Source organism: Vipera berus, assembly GCF_964194415.1.
Source record: "Vipera berus genome assembly, chromosome: 1".
NCBI classification, from domain to species: Eukaryota; Metazoa; Chordata; class Lepidosauria; order Squamata; family Viperidae; genus Vipera; species Vipera berus.
Window position 1 is genome coordinate 345,448,690 of NC_138202.1, and position 21,389 is coordinate 345,470,078.

General features: G+C 42.4%; 1 protein-coding gene across 1 annotated transcript in view; it reads left to right on the top strand.

The window, feature by feature from the left end:
* The first annotated feature begins 9,465 nt into the window (after positions 1–9,465).
* LOC308666850 (protein spinster homolog 3-like) overlaps positions 9,466–21,389 on the top strand; it is a 33,788-nt gene continuing 21,864 nt past the window's right edge. Inside the window, exons 1-3 of the mRNA XM_081325823.1 lie at positions 9,466–9,706; positions 13,088–13,153; positions 16,851–16,987. Coding sequence (XP_081181949.1) covers positions 9,520–9,706; positions 13,088–13,153; positions 16,851–16,987 — 390 coding nt within the window. The 5' untranslated portion in view covers positions 9,466–9,519. The remainder of the gene's footprint in view (positions 9,707–13,087; positions 13,154–16,850; positions 16,988–21,389) is intronic.

A 21,389-nucleotide genomic window follows, 5' to 3' on the forward strand; every position in this document is an offset into this window, starting at 1 on the left:
TACAACAATTCTGGTGACATCTGCTGGTTGATTGAATTATCAGCTCTCATGTGAGCTGGGGAGTCGAGCAATTCTTTCATTAGAAGCAACCCAAATGGCCAAATAATGCACAACCTTTCCTGTTCTGTGGTTCTTGTGTGTAAAAAGGCAGAGACTTAATCTCACAGACCCAGACCCAGACACATAAACCACCTTGACTTTTTATTCTCTTTTGTGGACACCTCTGTGATTGTGGAGATATTTATTAGTGGGTTGGGCATTAGATTTTACTTCACCTGACAAAATATTGTAGAGAAACTGAAATTTTACCTGTTTTTATTGACCTCAATTAATCATCTTGACAAAGATGATTAGGGGACTGGAGGCTAAAACATATAAACAACGGTTGCTAGAATTGGGTATGTCTAGTTTAATGAAGAAAAGGGCGAGGGGGACATGACAGCAGGGTTCCAATATCTCAGGGGCTGCTACAAAGAAGAGTCAAGCTATTCTCCAAAGCACCCAAGGCAAGGCAAGAAGCAACGGATGGAAACTAATCAAAGAGAGAAGCAACCTAGAACTAAGGAGAAATTTCCTGACAGTTAGAACAATTAATCAGTGGAACAACCTGCCTCCATAAGCTGTGAATGCTCCAACACTGGAAGTTTTTAAGAAGAGACTGGACAGCCATTTGTCTGAAATGGTATAGGGTTTCCTGCCTGAGCAGGGGATTGGACTAGAAGACCTCCAAGGTTTTCTTCCATTCTATTCTGTTCTGTTCTGTTCTACTCTAGATGGAGTCCTCCCCTGCTGATTTTACTCTGCTACCGGTAGTTGTTGCCAACCATAGGGGTTGGTGCTCATCTCCGTTTCAAGGCCAGCACGATGTTATGGAGTGCCATTACCATCCCACTGAAGTGGTACCTATTTATCTACTTGCATTTACATGCTTTCGAACTGCTAGGTTGGCAGGAGCTGGGACAAGGACGGGCTCTCACCCCATCAAGTGGTGCTTGGGTCTCAAACCTGGGCTGTCGGCTTTCCAGCTGACAAGCCCAGCATCTTAACCACAGAGCCACCACGCTACCTTAATTAGAGATGAAGAGTCACAAAATATAAAATAAATAAGAGAGGGGGACTAAAATATTAGTAGATACTGGAGATTAGTATCATTCTTATTCCAAGGAGGTTTTAATGGATTAAGTTTTATGAGATGAGGGTGATCTCATTCCTAAAATTATTGATCTGTCTTGAAGTCATTTATTTATTCATTCATTCCCAAAATCTTTCAGAAAATCTTCAGAGGTTTTTTTTTGCAAGAATGCCCAAATTGTGTGAGATTTGGACATTTATACTGTATATATTTTAATGAAATATTTTTTGGCCATCCAGGGTTGATATACCGTAAGTATTTTAGCCCCATATGGATGATGAAATCCTGAACTGCTTATTAATAGGTGCCCATTGGCTTCTGCACCATATAAGGTGTTGTTCTGTAAAATCTATTCTTTACCTTTTCAAGGAAATTATGTGAGCAATTTGCAGTAGTTAAGATCCTTTTCCTGTTTGTGGCTTCTAGATGCATTTTTTCCATTCTCTGCTTGATTTAAAAAAAGGTATTCCACCCCATGAAGAGGAAGGTGGAGGATATCCTTTTTAACTCATTAATGAAATGATTAAATGACCAATTCCAGTTATCACTTATCCATTTGGCAGATAAAATGAAACATTTAGCTTCACCAAGATTGACGTAAATGGAGCTCCTGTTTCTCCCAAAGGACAAGCAGCGATTCCGAGTTGATCAGAAATTTGGAACACTCTAATAAAGGAGAATATTTGTGGCTCAGGGTCCTTGGTGTTCTCTGAGCTTGGTTGTTTTCCTGCAGACATTTCATTACCCAGACTAGGTAACATCATCAGTCCTAATATTGATGAGGTTACTTGGTTTGGGTAATGAAACATCTGCACAAAAACAACCAAATTCAGAGAGCCTCAAGGAGCCCTCATTAGAGCAATCGTGATATCCAAGCAAAACTGGCAAATGCCGACAGAATAGGCAAATGCCGGATGTGTTATTTCTGTGTTTCTCAGCCGTAGCTGTTCAAAGATGTGTGGACCTCAACTCCCAGAATTCTCCAGTCAGCATATGCTGTCTGGGGAATTCTGGGAGTTGAGATCCACACATCTTCAAACAGCCAAGGCAGAGAAACATTACTCTATCCTTTTCACATGGGGCTAATTTTGTGCTGTTTGAGAAGCAGGAACTAATTCACCTCCCCAAATTCCTTGGCACACATCTTCAAGTAGCCAAGCTTGAGAAATACTGTACTAACGGGTCTCTTCTGCCTGCTTTCTCCTCTGACTTCCTGTTTGGAGTCTTAGCCCAGGGGAAGCAGTGTTCAAGGTTAAGCACCATTAGCCAACTTTTTGGTCTTCACTTCAGGAAGTTTGCTTAATGCTTAGGCCTCTGGTGGGCCCCACTCTCCTTTCCCACCTGAAGCAGGAACCACTTTGATCAACAGCTAAACTCAAGCAAGAACCTCGTTGTAATAGATATTTAGCATATGTTTGCATAAGATTGCTATATGTAATACCCTGTATTCTGCTTTGGGAAGTCTGGGGGGGGGAGGGAAGGGGAGAGGGTTGATGGGGAGGGGGGTTATTATTAAATTTTGTAAAACTTTTCAATAAAAACAAAGGTTAAGCACCATTAGCCAACTTTTTGGTCTTCACTTCAGGAAGTTTGCTTAATGCTTAGGCCTCTGGTGGACCCCACTCTCCTTTCCCACCTGAAGCAGGATCAGCAGCTAAACTCAAGCAAGAACCTCTCTCCACAATTACTGTATATTAATCATCCTCATTTCTCTTTGGCTCAAAGAAGACCACTAAATGGGGACAGCATTTAAACAGAGTGAGAAATCTGCCTCAAATGGCAGATGCTGGGAGGTAGACAGCTAAGAGGAAACTCTATGAGCCTTACCCTGCTCTTCCTAAATTAATAATCTGCTTTTGGGTGCAGTGAAGGACAGGTCTCCTCACTGAAAGAAGACTCTGTTAGCAACAGCAATATATATTAGCAACAGCAATTTCTGTTATAGTCCCTGCCTTATGAAATATTTTCACCTCAGAGATTAGAAGGGCCTCAACCCTGTTGGCTTTTTACAAAGTTTTAAAAACGTGGCTAAGTACTCAGGCCTGGGGTTTGGAATGTGCTAAGGGCCTCATTATTTGGCTTTACTATTAGTTGATTAGCCATCACAGCTGCTGTTTATACATTTATTTTGTGGATGTTTTTATTATTTAGTATTTTTAAACTGTTTTAGAATTTTAGAATTGTAAGCCATCCAGAGTTACCTGGTTAAGTTGAGTAGTTATAGAAATTATATAAATAAAATATATAAAGCCAGTCTTACCATACCATGAGATTCATGGCAAGGAAAGATTTCTGTCTTTATTATTTTTACAAATAACTCAAGGTGGTGAACATAGCCACACACCTTCCTCCTCCTATTTTCCTCACAACAACAACCCTGTGAGGTGGGTTGGGCTAGGAGAGAGTGATTGGCCAAAAGTCACCCGGCTGGCTTCAATGGCTAAGGTAGGATGAACTCTGTTGTATACTGGGTTCGTTGTGCAGGAATGAAGATGAGGCGAGTGAGTTCAGCAAAGATCATGGTTTATTGCTAGAAGAATTTGAACTAGAGAACAGGGCTGCAGATGCAGCAATTTATACCCTGGCCCCTAGGCGGCAGCCAATAGGTTTGAAGCAACCTATTGCCGCCTAGAGGCAACCAATGGCAGCGCTGGAGACGGGTTGTCTGAGATGCTGGGAGCCGTTAGCTAGCTCTCTGCTCCAGCAACCTACCAGCCATTACCACGTGGTGTTAACAAGCAAGCCCAATACATTACACCCCTCCCCCCTTAGAACGAACAACATTACAGCAACAATAGAAAGTAATTACAGCAATACACCTTACAAAGACTTAACACTGGTGTGAATAGGTTCCACTTAACAGCACAATAAAGTACTTACAACATTATAGCTCCATTGTCCATTACAATCTTGTATGTCAGCATTAAATACAAGGGTACATACAACATTATAGCTTTATTATTTCAAAACAAAATCTTGCAGATAAGCAGGAGGTTTGCATGGCCTTGTGGAATGCCTGGGGGACCCAGGCACGTCCTGGCCTACTAGCTTGCCCGCCGGGCTGGGTAGACCAGTGTCTCTTAGTTCAAGTGATTCAGAGTGGCTTGGTGCTCTCTGGCTGGCCTTTCCAGGTTGGCCCACCCCAGAGTCAGTTTGTTCAGCAGAGTTAGCACAGCAGCTGTAGCCATCAGGTTGGCTTTCTCCGTCAGGGGACTCATGTTGCACGTCCGGGCTCCCCTCCTCTATGGCCAACTCCTCATTGCTTGGGCTGTGTGAGCCTTCAGAGTCTATGCATGGGCCGGCTTGGCTGCCGGTTTGTGGACCTTGATAAGGACTTGTGACAAAGTCCTCGCTTTGTGGCTGTTCTGGGAAATGCTTCCTAAGCTGATTGATGTGGCACCGGACAACTTGCCCGCCCTCCAGCCCCACTTTGTAAGAGAGGGGGCCTGACATTTTAGTAATTTTTCCAGGCACCCACAAATTCCCATGCTCATAGTTCCTGGCCCACACCCCATCGCCCACTTGCAGCCCCCTCGGGGGTTTTGGGTGCAAGGCTTCTGCTGCCACCCTATCTGGATGCAACCTGTCCAGTTTTGTGATCAGTCGCCTCCCCCAGCACAGCTCTGCTGGGCTATTCCCTGTAGTCGTGCAGGGTGTGGAATGCTGGCAAAGTAAAAAATCTGCCAATCTGTGATGCCAGTCCCCAGTCACTATACGCTTCAGTAACTCTTTTGTGGTCCGGACCATGCGTTCAGCTTGACCATTAGAAGAAGGGTGAAATGGGGCCGACGTTGTGTGCCTGATGAGGTTTGCTCTCAGGAATGCCTGAAATTCTGCTGCTGTAAATTGGGCTCCATTGTCGGATACTATGATGTCTGGCAGCCCATGTGTGGCAAAGAGTTTCCTAAGCACCTGGATGGTCCTAGCAGTAGTCATGTTAGCGACTGGAATTACTTCAAGCCATTCTGGTTGTTGACCACTATAAGGAAGAGCTGTCCCTGAAAGGGCCCAGCGAAGTCTATGTGAATTCTAGACCAGGGAGTGTGAGTCTCCTCCCACCTGTGAACTGGAGCGTGTGGCATTTCAGGCCTTGATTGTTGGCATGTGTAACATCCATGCACCTGGGCTTCAATGGCCTTGTCTAAACCTGGCCACCATAAGTAGCTTCTAGCTAAAGCTTTCATACGGACAATACCCGGATGACCTTCATGCAGTGATTGTAAGACCCTGTCGCTTAGTGAGGTGGGGACTATGACCCTGTTCTCCCATAGGATGCAAACCTTGTGAGCTGATAGCTTGTGTCTTCTAGTAAAATAACTCTGAAATTCAGGGCCTGGGCTTTTATCCAGCCACCCTGTGTGCACCCAAGAAAGCACTCTACTTAGTGTCATATCAGCTGCTGATTCTGCAGCTATGTCCCCAGCGTGGAGGGGAAACTCTGGCAAGTCCTGAATGGACAATATGCGGGCCGCTGGGGCCAGATCTGGTTCGATTTATGGCAGTGGAAGCCTACTCAGGCCGTCTGCATGGCCCATTTCTTTGCCAGGTTTGTGAATCAGCTTAAACGTGTATGCTGATAAAAAAATAGACCATCTCAGCATTCTAGGGGGTAATATATGGGGTATCTGTTTGTCTGTGGTGAATAACCCCAGTAGCGGTTTGTGGTCTGTAAGACCATGAAGTCCCTGCCATATGAGTAGTTGTGGAATTTTTTAACTCCAGCTACCATGGCCAATGCCTCTTTGTCAATTTGAACGTAGTTACGCTCAGCAGAGGACAGTGTCCTTGAATAAAATGCAGTCGGAACTTGGGTTCCATCTTTCTCTAAGTGACTCAAGACTGCACCCACCCCGTATGGGGATGTGTCACATGCTAAGCAGACTGGTTTAGACTCCCTGAAATGAGTGATAGTGGAACTGACCGACAGAAGTGCCTTCAGGTCCTGAAAACTTTTTTCGTGAATGCTGGTCCACTTCCAAGAAGCTTTTTTATCTAAGAGCCTGTGAAGCGGCTCTGCCACTGCGGCCTTGTTAGGAAGGAACGCGTGGTAGAAGTTGAGGAGGCCCAAGAATGCTTGCAGCTCTCCTTTTGTTTTAGGACTAGGTGCCATGTGAATGGCCTTCACTTTGGACTCAGCTGGGTGGATGCCATTAGCATCAATGTGAAACCCCAAAAATTCAGTTGAGGAAACCCCAATACTGCATTTGCTCTTTTTTAGTTTGAGGCCTGCTTCACGCAGCCTCTGCAGGACGGCTCTGAGCCTCCTTGCTAGCACCTCTGTAGATTCTCCAGCAATAAGCATGTCATCAAAATAGGGGCAAACCCCTGGAATGCCTTTGAGTGTGCCATTTTTCCCTGAAAAATGCCTGGGACTACACTGACTCCAAATTGCAAGCGCTTTACTCTGAAAGCCCCCCTGTGCATCACAATTGTCTGTGCTGCAGCCATGGCCTCATCAACAGGTAGTTGCTGATAGGCCTGCACCAAATCTAATTTCACAAAAGTGGTGCCACCCTGCAAAGATGCCAGGATGTGGCTCACCATGGGGACTGGGTATGCGTGTTGTTTAAGGGCCCGGTTAATTGTGCATTTATAATCTGCGCATTTTCTGACTTCCCCATTGGCTTTAAGTGGTGTTACAATAGGAGTTTCCCACTCCCCACCATCTACTGGTTGCAAAATGCCCTGTTCCACAAGCTTGTCTAGTTCCGTGTCTATTTTGTGCTTGAGGGCAAAGGGGACCCTGCAAGGCTTAATCCTGATGGGAACCACGTTTGGGTCTAGTTTGAATGCTATTGGCGGGCCCGTGTAAGTTCCTAGGGCTGAATCAAATATGTCTGCGAAGTCCTCGCAAACTGACGCTAGACCCGTGACTTGTGTCCGGTTGATACCGGTTACTTGGATGCCTAGTGCATCAAACCAATCAAGCCCAATTAGGCTTGTTCTCTGGCCCCCTACTACGACAACATCCAGGTGCCCTGAAAACCCCCTAAATTTAACGGCCAAGGTGGCTTCACCCTTGACTGCGATTTTAGCGTTCTGAAAATCTGTTAAAAGTATGTCAGAGGGCCTCAGCTTGGCCCATCTTCTGCTGTGACTGCACACGGAATTAAATGTGTCCAGAGAAATAATGGAAATGGTGGAGCCTGTGTCCAGCTCCGTCTTACAGGGAACGCCTTGCAGCTCCACCTGAAGTCTATACTTGGGCTTAAGGGGGCGTTGGGCCCCGGTACGGCAGACACTTCTACGGCTTGAGCAAAACCCCCCGCTGAACGGCCCCGGGGCCCCGGTACCTCTCCTTGTCAGATCTTCCGACTGGCGATTTAATGGCCGGTCCCTCTAGCGACCTCTGCAAACTGATGCGATGTGGCTGGTTTTTCCGCAGGCCCACCATGTGGCTGTCCGGAACCTGCAGTCCGACCATTGGTGGCGGAGCTGGACACAACCTAGACATCTAGGCAAGAGATCTGTCTTGTAAGTAGTCTCTTGCTGCTTGCTGCTGCGGAGCTGTTGGTCGGGTTGTCTGTGCAACTTGTCGACTTTGGCGTCTTCTTCGGAGTCCTCGGTGAGTTCTGCAATCTTGTGGTGGACGGCTTCTTTGCATTGCATCGTTTTGGCAGTCCAGATCATTCGGACAGCTCCACTGGCAGCTTCGTCCACAATGACTTCATTCTGGGCATCTGCAAACAACAGGACCTCTCTGGCAAAAAGTTTCTGCTGCAGCTCTTGGTTGCGGAGGCTGCAGACGAGCCGGTCTTGAAGTCGCTCTTTGATGTCTGAAAATTGACACAGGCAAGCAGCTGCCTCAAGGCTGCAATGCACTCGGATGCGGTCTCTCCCGGCTGCTGTATTCGTTGTTTGAAGGCGTAGCGCCATGCAATCAATGACATTTTTGGTTGGAAATGTTCTCCGAGCTTCTTCTTCAGTTCGGCGTAGGAGACAGATTCCAATGGCGTGGACGCAAACAGGTTTTTGGCCAGATCAAATGTTGCTGGGCCGCACACACAGAGAAGTGTGGCGGCCTTCAGTCCATCCTCTGCGACCTGGTTCACCCGAACATAGTTCTTGACCTGTGACAGGTACAAGAACCATCCTTCTGGTTGCTTGATGTCGAATTCTTGCAGCCTTCCAACCCTGGGCATTCTGCTGGTCTTCGCGGCTGGATCTCAGCGTCTTCGAATCCTGCCTATCCGTTGCCCAGGGACTGGTCCTCTGAGCGCGTGGTCGCTAGCGTGGCTTAGCTAGCTGACCGTAGGGGGGGATTTGCTTCTCCCACCAGGCATGCGCTGCCTCTCCCCTAGTGACTTTCAGCTTCAATGGAGAAGCAGGATCCCACCTTTGTCGCCAGTGTTGTGTACTGGGTTTGTTGCGCAAGAATGAAGACGAGGCGAGTGAGTTCAGCAAAGATCATGGTTTATTGCTAGCAGAATCTGAACTAGAGAACAGGGCTGCAAATGCAGCAATTTATACCCTGGCGCCTAGGCGGCGGCCAATAGGTTTGAAGCAACCTATTGCCACCTATGGCAGTGCTGGAGATGGGTTGTTTGAGATGCTGGGAGCTGTTAGCTAGCTCCCTGCTCCAGCAACCTACCAGCCGTTACCATGTGGTGTTAACAAGCAAGCCCAATGCATTACAAACTCACAGTCTCCTACTTTCTAGCGTGGTGCCTTACTCACTAGACAAACTGGCTCTCCTATGTTGATGCTTTGAATTGATTGTCCCACTGGATGAGGGTTTCAGTAGCTCATGTAACTTTTTTCATTTTTTGTAATCACCATTGCATGATTGTGGCTGAGTTCACATAATACAGTTTGTCATGGCTAACTGATCGATAGCCCATTCGGTTAACTGAATTTTCAAGGTCCTCACAACCCAACAAATCATCAGCTAATACATGGGTTGGTTTGCGTAAGATGTTAATATATGAGCAACTGGCCTGTGGGTTTAGTGGGTTGTGAAGACACAGCTGGAATCACAAGGTGAAGATTCAGTTTACTCAAGCAGTTCCTCTCTCAATGTGATTCTTTTTTCAACCAAATCTGGAGATGCTCAGCATGTAAAAGATGTGGCCTTCTGCTTCTCTCCACAGTTTCATGATTTCAACTTAGCCTTGCCTCTCTCTATTGCCCATGGATACGTTGTATTCTCAGCCATTTGAAAGAAGCAGGACTGCTTTTCTCACTGGCGTGTGACCATGTTGGATGGAGGGGAACCTTGAAAATTCTGTGGCCAGTACACAGGCAACATTTTTACAGGAAATGACTGAGCAGAGCTTAGTTCCTCCTGTTGGAGGCATGAGCAAAGCTGAAGCTCCTTGCAGAGCAACAGACAAGTGCCGAACCAAGGTATGGCTTTTTGCAACTAACTGGAAGTATTGACCAGGAAGATGGCTGAAGGAGTGATCCCAGATCTGCCACCTCAATCTCCTGCATCAGTCAAGGCTTATGGAACCATGGAATCAACAGAGCAATCTCAAGGATCATCACAGCCACCTACCAGAAGGGCTTACATCGCAATTGCTACGCTTTGCCATCTGAACCTGGTGAATTATATGGACTGGTTTCTTGTAGCAGGTAGGCTGGATCCTATTTACAATGACTTTGTGACAATAGCACCCGGAATGGGCTGAAACCTTTCTTGCAGTTTGGCAATAATAATACTTATAATTTTTCTGTAGAGAAATGACTTCTGTTTTTCTGACTGTACTGTCCAGATCCCTGAGAATTTCTCAGAGATGTTTTTGAGCTGGTGCCGTTCCTGAGGTAACAAACTCTTTCATCTCTCTCCAGCCTCTCTGTTTATTCATTCTTCCTAATATGAAATGCCCCTATGACAACTATTCTTTCTTGTGATGTTGCCTTGGGATGAACCAGATGTACAAGGAGGCTAAAAATTATTGGAGAATTATTGTACAATGAAAATTGGGCCATTCAGACACCTCTCTCTATCATTTCATAACTAAATAAAAACAAGAATTCCACCATCGTCAGAATGTCATTAAAATACTCTCCTCTTAAAGGAGAAATTGAAAGCAATTTCTCTCTCATTAAGTTGAATAAGAACTAGAAGGGGAAAAAAGGGGTGAGGAATGGGGAGTATGTTCAATTAAGCATAGCACTATCTAAATTATCTTGTTGCAATAAGAAAAAGATAATTATTTTGAGCTATTTTCATACCAGCTTCCATGGATTAAAGCTCAATGCCCCAACTGCCATAAATGATACAATAAATGTTGGAAGAATGCATTTAATCATCTAGTCCAGTGGTGGGATTCAGCTGGTTCGCACCACTTCGGCAGAACCGGTAACTAATTTTTTGTTGCCCAGGCCCAGAATGGACTTCCAGAAGAGAACTGGTTGTTCACATATTTGAATCCCACCACTGATCTAGTCCAATGGTGTCAAACTTGCAACTTCTACGTCAGATGCGTCACACGCAGGCCACGCCCACCCCATTTCCACAAAGGCAAAAAAACGCCACCATCAGTGGTGGGATTCAGATATGTGAACAACTGGTTCTCTGTGTGGATGCCACTTCCGGAAGTCCATTCTGGGCCTGGGCAACAAAAAATTAGCTACCGGTTTTCTCGAACTGGTGCGAACTGGCTGAATCCCACCACTGGTCACCATACATCACAATACATCATGTGACATGATCGAGTTTGACACCCGTGATCTAGTCCAACTGAAGCATCCCAATTACACGTAGTCCTTGACTTACGGCAACAATTTAGCCCAATATTTTCATTGCTAAGCAAAGAAATTGTTAAGTGAGTTGTGCTCCATTTTAGGACCTTTTTTTGCCTTGGTTGCTAAGTGACTCACTGCAATTAAGTTAATCACACAGTTGTTACAAGAATCTGGATTCTCCCATTGCTTTCTTAGAATGGTACATCACAAAAGCTGTATTGTTTGCATTTATAATCTCCAGGAGACCAGAATGGAGATTGTAATGTATTGGGCCTGTTTTACTTGAACTGTACCATGTGTCTTTGAATGCTGTTTGAGATTGCTTAATTAAGGAGTTGGGTAACGGTTGCTGGCTCCTCAGACAAGGAGCCTCCAGGACCACCATTGGTTGGCTCTAGGGTGGCAATAGGCTCCTTCAAACCTATTGGCTGCCGCCTAGTGGCCAGCAGTGTAAATAACTGCGTAGAAGCCTTGGTTACTAGTTTAATTCCTGCATTCAATAAAGCATGTTCCTGCATGAACTCTCTCGCCTTGTCTCCTGCTTGCTGCAAAGAACCCAGTACACAACAGAGATGGTACGTTTCTTCTTGCCCTCCTTGATCATCAGTGGAGGGCACAGTTTTATGGTGGTTCTCCTCCTCTTTTTTCCAGGATTGGTTCCAGTCATTATTGGTATCAGGGAAGATGTTTAGCTCTAAACCAGTGTTTCTCAACCTTGGCAACTTTAAGATGTGTGGACTTCAAGTCCCAGAATTCCTCAGCCAGTATAATTGGCTGGAGAATTCTGGGAACTGAAGTGCACACATTTTCAAGCTGCAAAAGTTGAGAAACACTACTCTAAATCCTTGCAATTTAACATCTGGATGAGGAAGACTGAGAGCATGGGCTGTGACGTCATCAGTGTAGTAATGATACTTAGTTATAAATCTTGGCCCCAGGCTGACCAAAAGGTTCTTTCTCACTCTTTGGAAGCTATGGAGGTCTGGATGGGGAAAAACAAGCTTAAGTTAATATTATACTTAATACAATAGTAATTATATATTTAATATCATTTTATATATTTGAATTACTCTATAGTTCCCAGAAATGATGTATTATCATTTGAGTTTTTGGGTCTGCTTTGATACTTACATTATGTTCTCTCTCATCTCAAGTTTCAGGAAATAGGCTATTAATTTTATTGGGTTACTGGGAAATTAGGAAAAAAGTTAACAAGAGCTGTATATATTCAAGTAAAAGCAAAGTGAGAAGTTCCAGTTCTTTCAAGCTATTTTTAAGTAGCTTTGCTTAACCTGAACTGCCAGCTAGACCAAAGTAACATCTTTGTATATTTACCAACTGACAAATTGGTGAATTGCCCTAGGGATTTTCTCAGGTTGCAGATATTCTTCTTGTTTGAAAATAGGTATCTCAAATCTTAATAAATTTACTTTACTAAGCTTCAAACCTACCTTTGCTAAACAGCTTTTCCTCATATGACATCCTCCACCTGTTTAAACCATATAATTTATCCCTCACCTTTGCCTATTCTGCCATAAGAGGATCAGAACTGAAGTATAAATAATCTGAATACTACCTTTTCAGAAAATGTTGGACCACAGTATCAAATGTAGACATCCAGGTTTAAAAATGTTGACTAAGTCAATGTTTATTGGGAGGTCTAAGGTGAGCTTTATATTTTGCAAGATAAAACACACTCATTTTCTGAATTGATAAAATCTACGGATCTATAAACTAACCAAACAGATTCACTCAGTATATTAAGCCAGAAAAAGGCTAACCAAAGTTAAATCTAACTAAATCTTAACATGTTGTTTGAATGCAGCTTCTACGGCTTAAAATAACATTTGGAGAGTTTTAACTGGCTAAAGAGAATTAAGACAGTTCTGTTTCAGCCTAAACATAAAATCCATTATTTTGAGGATAAAATGTAGAGTGATTTTTTTTATTTACTATTTCAGTTAGGTGCCACGCAGCTTCAAATTGATTCTGGCTTGCTCCAAGTATAAGAACAAGATAAAAAATGTATAATTTATATAAAAAAATAGTAAACAAGATGATGAATCTGATAAACAACACAGAAGCTTATAACACACAACAAAAGGAGCCTAGTCACCATGACCCAGAATCTGGGAAAAGAATCAGGTGCTAACTGATCGTTTGCTATGAAACTCCTGGAGTAAGGATAGGACAACACCACCACAAATGTAATCTATTAAATTAATCTATTCGATATATTAATCTGTTCCATATCTTTTTTTTCAGGAGTGCTTCTGGACATACAGAACTACTTTAATTTTAAAGACCAGACTGCGGGCCTGTTACACACTGGTAAAACAATTCTCTATCCCAGGACTGATATCCTCTTTTAATCTTTTGGTTTAGTTGGTACATATATTCTGAAAGTAAATTACTACTGTGCTTTTAATTTGCAAAATGAGGAAAACAAATATGGACATTTAAATGTAGGGACAATGGAAGCCAATTTAATACAATAGTTAAAACAGATTTTGTTGGCAGGTCTTCTACATGTATTGGGATGACAAAGCCCAGAATTCATGGCTTTTCTCCATGGAAATTATGGGAGTTGAACTCTCAACTCATTTGTAGGTTAGATTTTGGTTGCCACAATAAAAGAAGAAGTTGAGATTCTAGAAAGACTGCAGAGAAGAACAACAAAGTTGATTAGGGGACTGAAGGCTAAAACATGAAGTTTGGTTGCAGGAATTGGGTATGTCTAATGAAAAGAAAGACTGGGGTGATATAATTGCAGTGTTCCAATATCTCAGGGGTTGCCACAAAGAAGAGGGAGTCAAGCTGTTCTCCAAAGCACCTAAAGGCAGGACAAGAAGCAACAAATGGAAACTAATCAAGGAGAGAAGCAACCTAGAACTAAGGAGAAACTTCCTGACAGTTCCTGCATTTGCACTTATGACTACCACATTTGCTTAATGATCAACTCAAAAAACATTGCAAAATCCATTTTATGACAGTCATGACTTAAGACCGTAATGGGGAGGCTCCATTACAGTTGTAACTCGAGGACTAAGAGTGCAAAGAAGAGCAACAAAGATGAACAGGGGGATGGAGGCTAAAACATATAAGGAACGGTTGCTGGAATTGGGTATGTCTAGTTTAATGAAGAGAAGGGTGAGGGGTGACATGATAGCAGTGTTCCAATATCTCAAGGGTTGCCACAAAGAAGAGGGAGTCAAGCTATTCTTCAAAGAACCTGAAGGCAGGACAAGAAGCAATGGATGGAAACTAAGCAAGGAGAGAAGCAACCTAGAACTAAGGAGAAACTTCCTGACAGTTAGAACAATTAATCAGTGGAACAACTTGCCACCAGAAGTGGTGGATGCTCCAACAGTGGAGGTTTTAAAGAAGAGATTGGACAACCATTTGTCTGAATGGTTTCCTACTTGTGCAGCAGGTTGGTCCCTTCCAACTCTGTTACAGTATTCTGTTATAACAGTGATATACAGCAAGAGGGTCAAGGTGGATACCCTGAAGAAGCTTAAAAGTCATTATCCAAGTTAAGGAGCAATGATCTGCCAATATCACCACCCAAAATTTAATTTCCAGATTCTTCTGGCTCCAATGAAGCAGGGAAGGGCACATACAGCCCCTTAAATCATGTTCAGTAAGCATCCATACATCCTAGACCTAGATAATATGGCCAATGGTTGGAAATTGTAGCTTAATGACACTTAGGAAACATGTGCTACATCATCCCGGCACTTGGGAAGCAGGGCAACTTCTAATTCAAAGCTTGGTCAACTGCTAGAGTTAAAAGTTCTATACTCATTGTATGATATGACTCATATAAGGAAGCTCTCTATGTATATTTAAAAGAAATGATGCACTTCTCCACCCACCTTGCTTTTGGAAATTTAAAAAAACCCCTAAGGGTTGATGTTCCATAGAAAACTGAATTCGGCACCTAATTTCATATCCTGTGCTTCTCAAGAGACGTTGTGGTGGCCAACTTCTCTAAACATAGGGCCTTTGTGATGCTGTTTGATGACATTATTCTTCATTTTGCCATTGCTTTCAGTATTTCCCACATTTTTAAAAAAATGAATGGCTTGGATTATAATTATCTTGACATATGACTGCTGTCATTAAGAGGGTCATCATGTGACCATGCCCAATGTTATTACCTTTTTTGCAGCAGTTGTTAAGTGAACATGGCAATCATTAAATGAGTTCCTAAATGGACTTTTTTTTGCTGGAAACCAGAAGTAAACACCAGAAACAGGTGAAACAAAGTCAAAAAACACAGTCGCATGATCATGGAACACTTTAAATGGCCATAAATTGGATTTAAAATTAAAAAGGGTATCTGCTTAACCAAATTCAGGCATACAGGTAGTCCTCAACTTAGGGCTGGTCAATTAATGACCGTTTGAAGTTATGATGGACTTCCAAAATGCTATTTACGACTCATCCTCAATGTTATGACTACCAATAACCTATTGGTGAGTGTCAAATCTCAACAATCTCAACATGGCCTGGGTCCGGGCTATTTGAGGGAACACCTGCTGCCGGCATCAAACGCCCTTCGCCCAGTGCGCTCCCACAGGGAGGGTCTGCTCAGGGTGCCGCCGGTGAGAGATTGCCGGCGGGTGACACCCAGGGATAGGGCCTTCTCGGTGGGAGCGCCTGCCCTCTGGAACCAGCTGCCGGTGGAGCTGAGGACTGCCCCCGACCTCCGATCATTCCGCCGGGGCCTGAAGACCTGGCTCTTTGAGCTCTCAGGCCCAGGCTGAGGAGAAATTTTTAATTGGGGTTTTAATGTATACAGGGTAATTTAATATTTTTAATTGGTTTTTTAACTTTTGTATGGTGGATTTTTAATTCCCTGTAAACCGCCCTGAGTCCTCAGGGAATAGGGCGGTATATAAATGTAACTATAAATAAATAAAATAAATAAAATCTTCGATTTCTTGTCATCATTCTCTCAATCTTCCAAGTGAATCAGCCCTATAGAAGAAACAGATGCCCTGTAGACCTAAAGCTAGTTTTGTTAGAACAGCTATAGTAATAGTATCTTACAATCACATCTCTATATAGATATACATATCCATATATACTGTATATATCAATACAGGTAGCCTCGACGTACGACCACAACTGAGCCCAAAATGTCTGTTGCTAAGTGAGACATTTGTTAAGTGTGTTTTGCCCCATTTTACAACCTTTCTTGCCCCAGTTGTTAAGTGAATCACTAAAGTTGATAAGTTAGTAAGCCAGTTTTTAAGTGAATCTGGCTTCCCCGTTGACTGTGCTTGTCAGAAGATTACAAAAAGTGGTCACATGGCCTCAAGACCCTGCAACCGTCATAAATATGAGTCGGTTGCCAAGCATCTAAATTTTGATCACGTGACCATGGAGATGTTCCAATGGTCGTAAGTGTGAAAAACGGTCATTAAGTCATCTTTTTCAGTGCCGTTGTAACTTTGAACAGTCACCATATGAACTGTGAATTGAGGACAGTAGCCAGTAGTACCCAGCACTTAATATTACTTAGTACTTAGTAGTACTTAGAAGCCAACAATGATTCCCCAGAAGGGAGTTTTGTATCTAAGGTGTCGCTATTAAAAGGCCCTTTTGTTGTCACCATTCTCATGCCAGTTATGTAGATAAGAACATGAGCTTGGTCAGTTTATTGCAGATTAGGTTTTACTGTAAGGAATGTTCTTCTGTGTTCCAGGGCCCTAAGCCTTTTAGGGACTTGCATTTTAATGTTAACAATTTGAAGAGGATCCAGTAATTCACAGTTGCCAGTGGAGCACCTTAAATATTGATATTGTGGGATTCCAATTAGCTGTCCAATTCAGCAATTGGATAGCTGTGTTCTTCATCAATAGCAGCGTGTGTCTCATCTTCTAGGATAATTCCAGGTGAAACAGACTGTAATGAATCTAGAGTGGGATGACAAATGCACTAAAATGATAGTTGTGTTGAAAGTCAGGTGAGGTTGTTCACCTGTCTTTATCATTACTCTCCTTTCTTTTCATGGCAGTTTTCATTCTCTGTTTCTTGTTCTCGGCTCCTGTTTTTGGATACCTTGGGGACCGATACAATCAGAAAATCATCCTCAGCATTGGAATATCCTTCTGGTCAACTGTTACCTTTTGTAGCTCCTTCATCCCTGCCTCGGTAAGAGAGATTATTTGCCTTGGTGTATTCCTCTCTGCTCCATTCTGGATCAACTCTTTGTCCTAGTGCCAATCTGTTTAAATATTTAGAGATTATAGAGTGCATGCATCAAGGTCAGCAATACGATGGCTGAAAACGTTTATCACGTTGCCAAGTTCTGTGTGTGCAGGAACATAGCATTTCATTGACGATTTCAAGGTATTCAGCCAAGATTTCCAAAATATTGTGGGGTGTGTTGATGATGGTGATAATCACTTGTTAAATTTCTATTCTGTCTTTCTTGCAGAAATCAAGATGCTGTATATAATGCTCTCCACCCCCCCCCAAAATTAATTAATAATGAATTAAAATGGGATTTGGACCATACTGTGGCTTTCTCAGAAGAAGCATTCAAGTAGCAAAAAAGCTAGCCAGTCCTCGCTTGTCCTTGTTTCTTGGCCCTGTCACTTTTGCATATATTTATCCATAAATCAATTTTATTTCCACACAAAGCCATTAATCAAATAATGGAAATGGGCATTTAAATAGTATCTAATGCTTCTTATAAAAAATGTTGGGTCTAAAAATATGCATTTCTAAGGATGTTTTCTTGCTTTGAATTTCCAAAAGTATAACCTGTCCATAATATTGCATTAGGCCATTGATTATAGCAGATATAACAGCTGGATTTTAAGTGCTGCTTTAAGTTTTCATAATATTTAGTGGTGCTAGGAATTGCTTGTGTATTTAAGAGCTAAAGCACTCTGATGTTAATTTGCTAATAATTTGCTATTTTTATTTTATATTGGATTTTTAAAATAGTGCATTTTATTTGTATTTATTTTATTTTAATTCCATTTATATCCCGCCCTTCTCCGAAGACTCAGGGCGGCTTACAAGCTTAGCAGTAGCCTTCATTCTATGTATATGCCTGCTTATTAGGGCTTTCACACCCCCCCCCAAGCGGCATTATTACAAAGTCAGCTTATTGCCCCCAACAATCTGGGTCCTCATTTTACCTACCTCGGAAGGATGGAAGGCTGAGTCAACCTTGAGCCTGGTGGGATGCGAACCTGCACTAATTGCAGGCAGCTGGTCAGAAGTACGAAGAAACTTATATATTTCTGACAAACAACAATTGCTTAAAGTCAGGTTAACAATCTGAGTTTCAGGTCAAAATATTAGGACAAGAAAGATTGCCTAATTTCAATCTCTTCTATTTCTTTCAACTTTTTAGAACTGGGCAACCTTTTTCAACCTGGGACATAATTTTTAAGGGAACGGTCAAAATTTTTGGCTCAATTTTCCAAGTTGAAAGCCACATTTTACCACTTAATCTCTCCCTTTTCTTTCGGGAAAAGCTAGTCTAATAGATGCAAAAAGTATATGGATTTTTGTGGAATCTTCCCCACACCTCTTATCCAAAGTTTAATATAGAAGCATGATTGAATAAAAGAATACACAGAAGATAGATATGGATCAGTATGCATTCATAATTTGGACCGCCATTGCATTTAAACTGCCCTGAGGTTGCTGGGAAGATCTACAATCTGTGAGTTAAGAAGGAGGAGGGTGGAGGAGGAAAGTAGAAACATATAGCTAAAAATCAAAAACATTCAGGGCAAGTGCATCTGAGATTCCTTTCATCTCAGAATGTCTCGCTTAGTTCAGTGCAACACTTGTTTTGCAGCTGTCTTTCGCAGTACTCTTTTCAAACTTGGAAACATTCCTATCTGTAAACAAATCACAAGACTACAAGGACAGATTATTTATCTAGGGCCTGTAATCTGTGCTCTTCAGGCAGAAATTAGGTGTCCAATTCAGCCCTTCTACTCTATTGAGCCTCCGCGCTGTCAGCCCCCTCTACCACAAAGATCCTGCAGGAGAAGGGCAGTGTGGAAGCTTTCGCTGTGTCCCTGCATAACAGATACAATGCCCTTGCTGACCTTAACAGGGACATTAAGGAGACAGGTCAAGGTAGTTGTGATGATAACTCAAATAAGCAGGGGATTGTGGTCCAAGATGAAGAACTTGTGTTTGACAGGGAGAAGTGTGAATCAGGTATTACACATCAGTCATGCAGGAAGAGAAAGGAATCCAAATAGAGAAGCCACCTTCTGGTTGGTGATTCAATTATAAGGGATGTAAATTTAGGAAAGGACACAGGGATTTCGAAAGGAGTCAGGTGTCTTCCAGGTGCTACTACCAGTAGGGACAAGAAGTGTATTTTTAAAATAGTCAAGAATGCCAGCAAGGACTGTGATGTGGAGGCTATTGTACATCTTGGCACTAACGATCTGTCCCAAAAAGATGTACTCTCTGTGTAGAATGATTTCCAGAGCTTGGGGCAGGAACTTAGCAGAATAGGCTGTAGGCTCACTTTTTCAGACGTCTTACCAGTGTATAAGGAGCAAAATGGAAAAGGCCAGCGTATAGCAGAATTCAATATGTGGCTAAAGGAGTGGCGTAAAGGGGAAGGCTTTGGTTATATTAGTCACAATATCTGTAGCTGGTCCAATGAAAAAATGTACAAAAGAGATGGTTTGCATCCATCCAAGAAATTCACAGATTTTCTGGAGGAATATTTAAACTAAAAAATGGGGACAGTGAGTTAACATTCCTGACCCCAGCAATCTAAAAATTATAGGGTTATCAGTGCATGTAACATAGATGTGTGTGTGGACAAGAATATCAAACTTGCTGTCAAGCAAAATCAAGCTTTTAATAGTGAGTGCCACACAAAGTGCACTAACCAAACAGGAGGTAAGAAAATAGGGGAACTCAGGCACTACACAGGTTATGTAGAAAGTAAACACAGGTTCAATCATAAAGGACTCAAATGTCTATACACCAATGCACAGAGTATGAACAGTAAACAGGGTGAACTAGAAATTAAGGTAAATGAGGGCAGATATGATATTGTTGCCATTACGGAAACATGGTGGGATGAAACCCACAAATGGAACACACAGCTAGAGGGATTTAAATTATTTAAAAGGAACAGACCAAACAAAAGAGGAGGAGGAGTTGCTGTATATACAAGAAATAACTACATCTCTACAGAAATAGAGCACAATAATAAAAACTGTCTTGAATGCATTTGGGTCAATATAAAAAGGGGGGAGATGACATTGCCATAGGTGTATACTATAGGCCACCCAATCAAACAGAGGAAATAGATGAATGTTTTGCTAGTCAGCTAACTAAGGTATGTAGGAAGCACATCACAATAGTAATGGGGGACTTTAACTACTCTGACATCAACTGGGAGACAAACTCTGCACCAAGTGGAAGATCAAACAGATTCCTGACAAACCTAGCAGACAACTTTGTCACCCAAAAAGTAGAGAAGGGAACTAGGGGATTAGCCATATTGAATCTACTCCTCACTAACAGAGATGAAATGATAGAAGGTGTTGAAGCCACAGAAACCTTGGGAAGAAGTGATCATGCAATATTGGAATTCAATATTATGGAAGCACAAGCAATAAAACACAGTCAAACTAGAGTCTTGGATTTGAAGAGAGCTAATTTCAATAAACTTAGAGAGAGCTTAGGAAAGATTCCACGGATGAGAATCCTTAAGGGGAAAACAACTCAAGAAGCTTGGGAAATTTTGAAAAGTGAGATAATAAAAGCCCAGTCTAGCACAATACCAACAAAGAGGAAAAATAACAGCTCTCAAAAGAAACCAGCATGGCTGCATAAAGAACTCTCTGATAAATAGAAAGATAAAAAGGACAAGTATAAAAAGTTGAAAGAGGGGCACATAACTAAGTCAGAATTTCAGCAAAGAGCCCGTGCCTGCAAAGATGAAGTGAGGAAAGCCAAGGCTCAAAATGAAGTAAGGCTTGCGACAAAAGTAAAAAATAACAAAAAAAGCTTCTTTCAACATGTAAAAAACAAGAAAAAAATTAAGGAAATGATTGGTCCATTAGTGGGGGAAAGTGCAAGAAAGTGACAAGCAACAGGGAGAAAGCAGAACTATTTAACTCATTTTTTGCATCTTTACATAAAGGGAAAAAACAGTCCAACCTATCAAAAACAATACCATAAAAACAGATTAGAAACACAAGTTAAGATAGGCAAGAAAATGGTAACTGAGCACCTGTCCAGCCTAGACAAGTTCAAATCACCAGGACCAGATGGATTACAACCCAAGATTCTGAAGGAGCTGGCAGATGTGATCTCAGAACCACTGAACTATATTTTTCAAAGATCATGGAGCACTAGGGAACTATCAGAGGACTGGAAAAGAGCTGGTATAGTTCCCATCTTCAAAAAAGGGAAAAAATAGATCTAGGAAACTACAGACCTATCAGCCTGACCTCAATACCTGGGAAGATTCTGGAAAAAAATAACCAAACAACGAATCAGTGAACAACTAGAGGCAAACAAAGTCATTACTAAAAGCCAACATGGG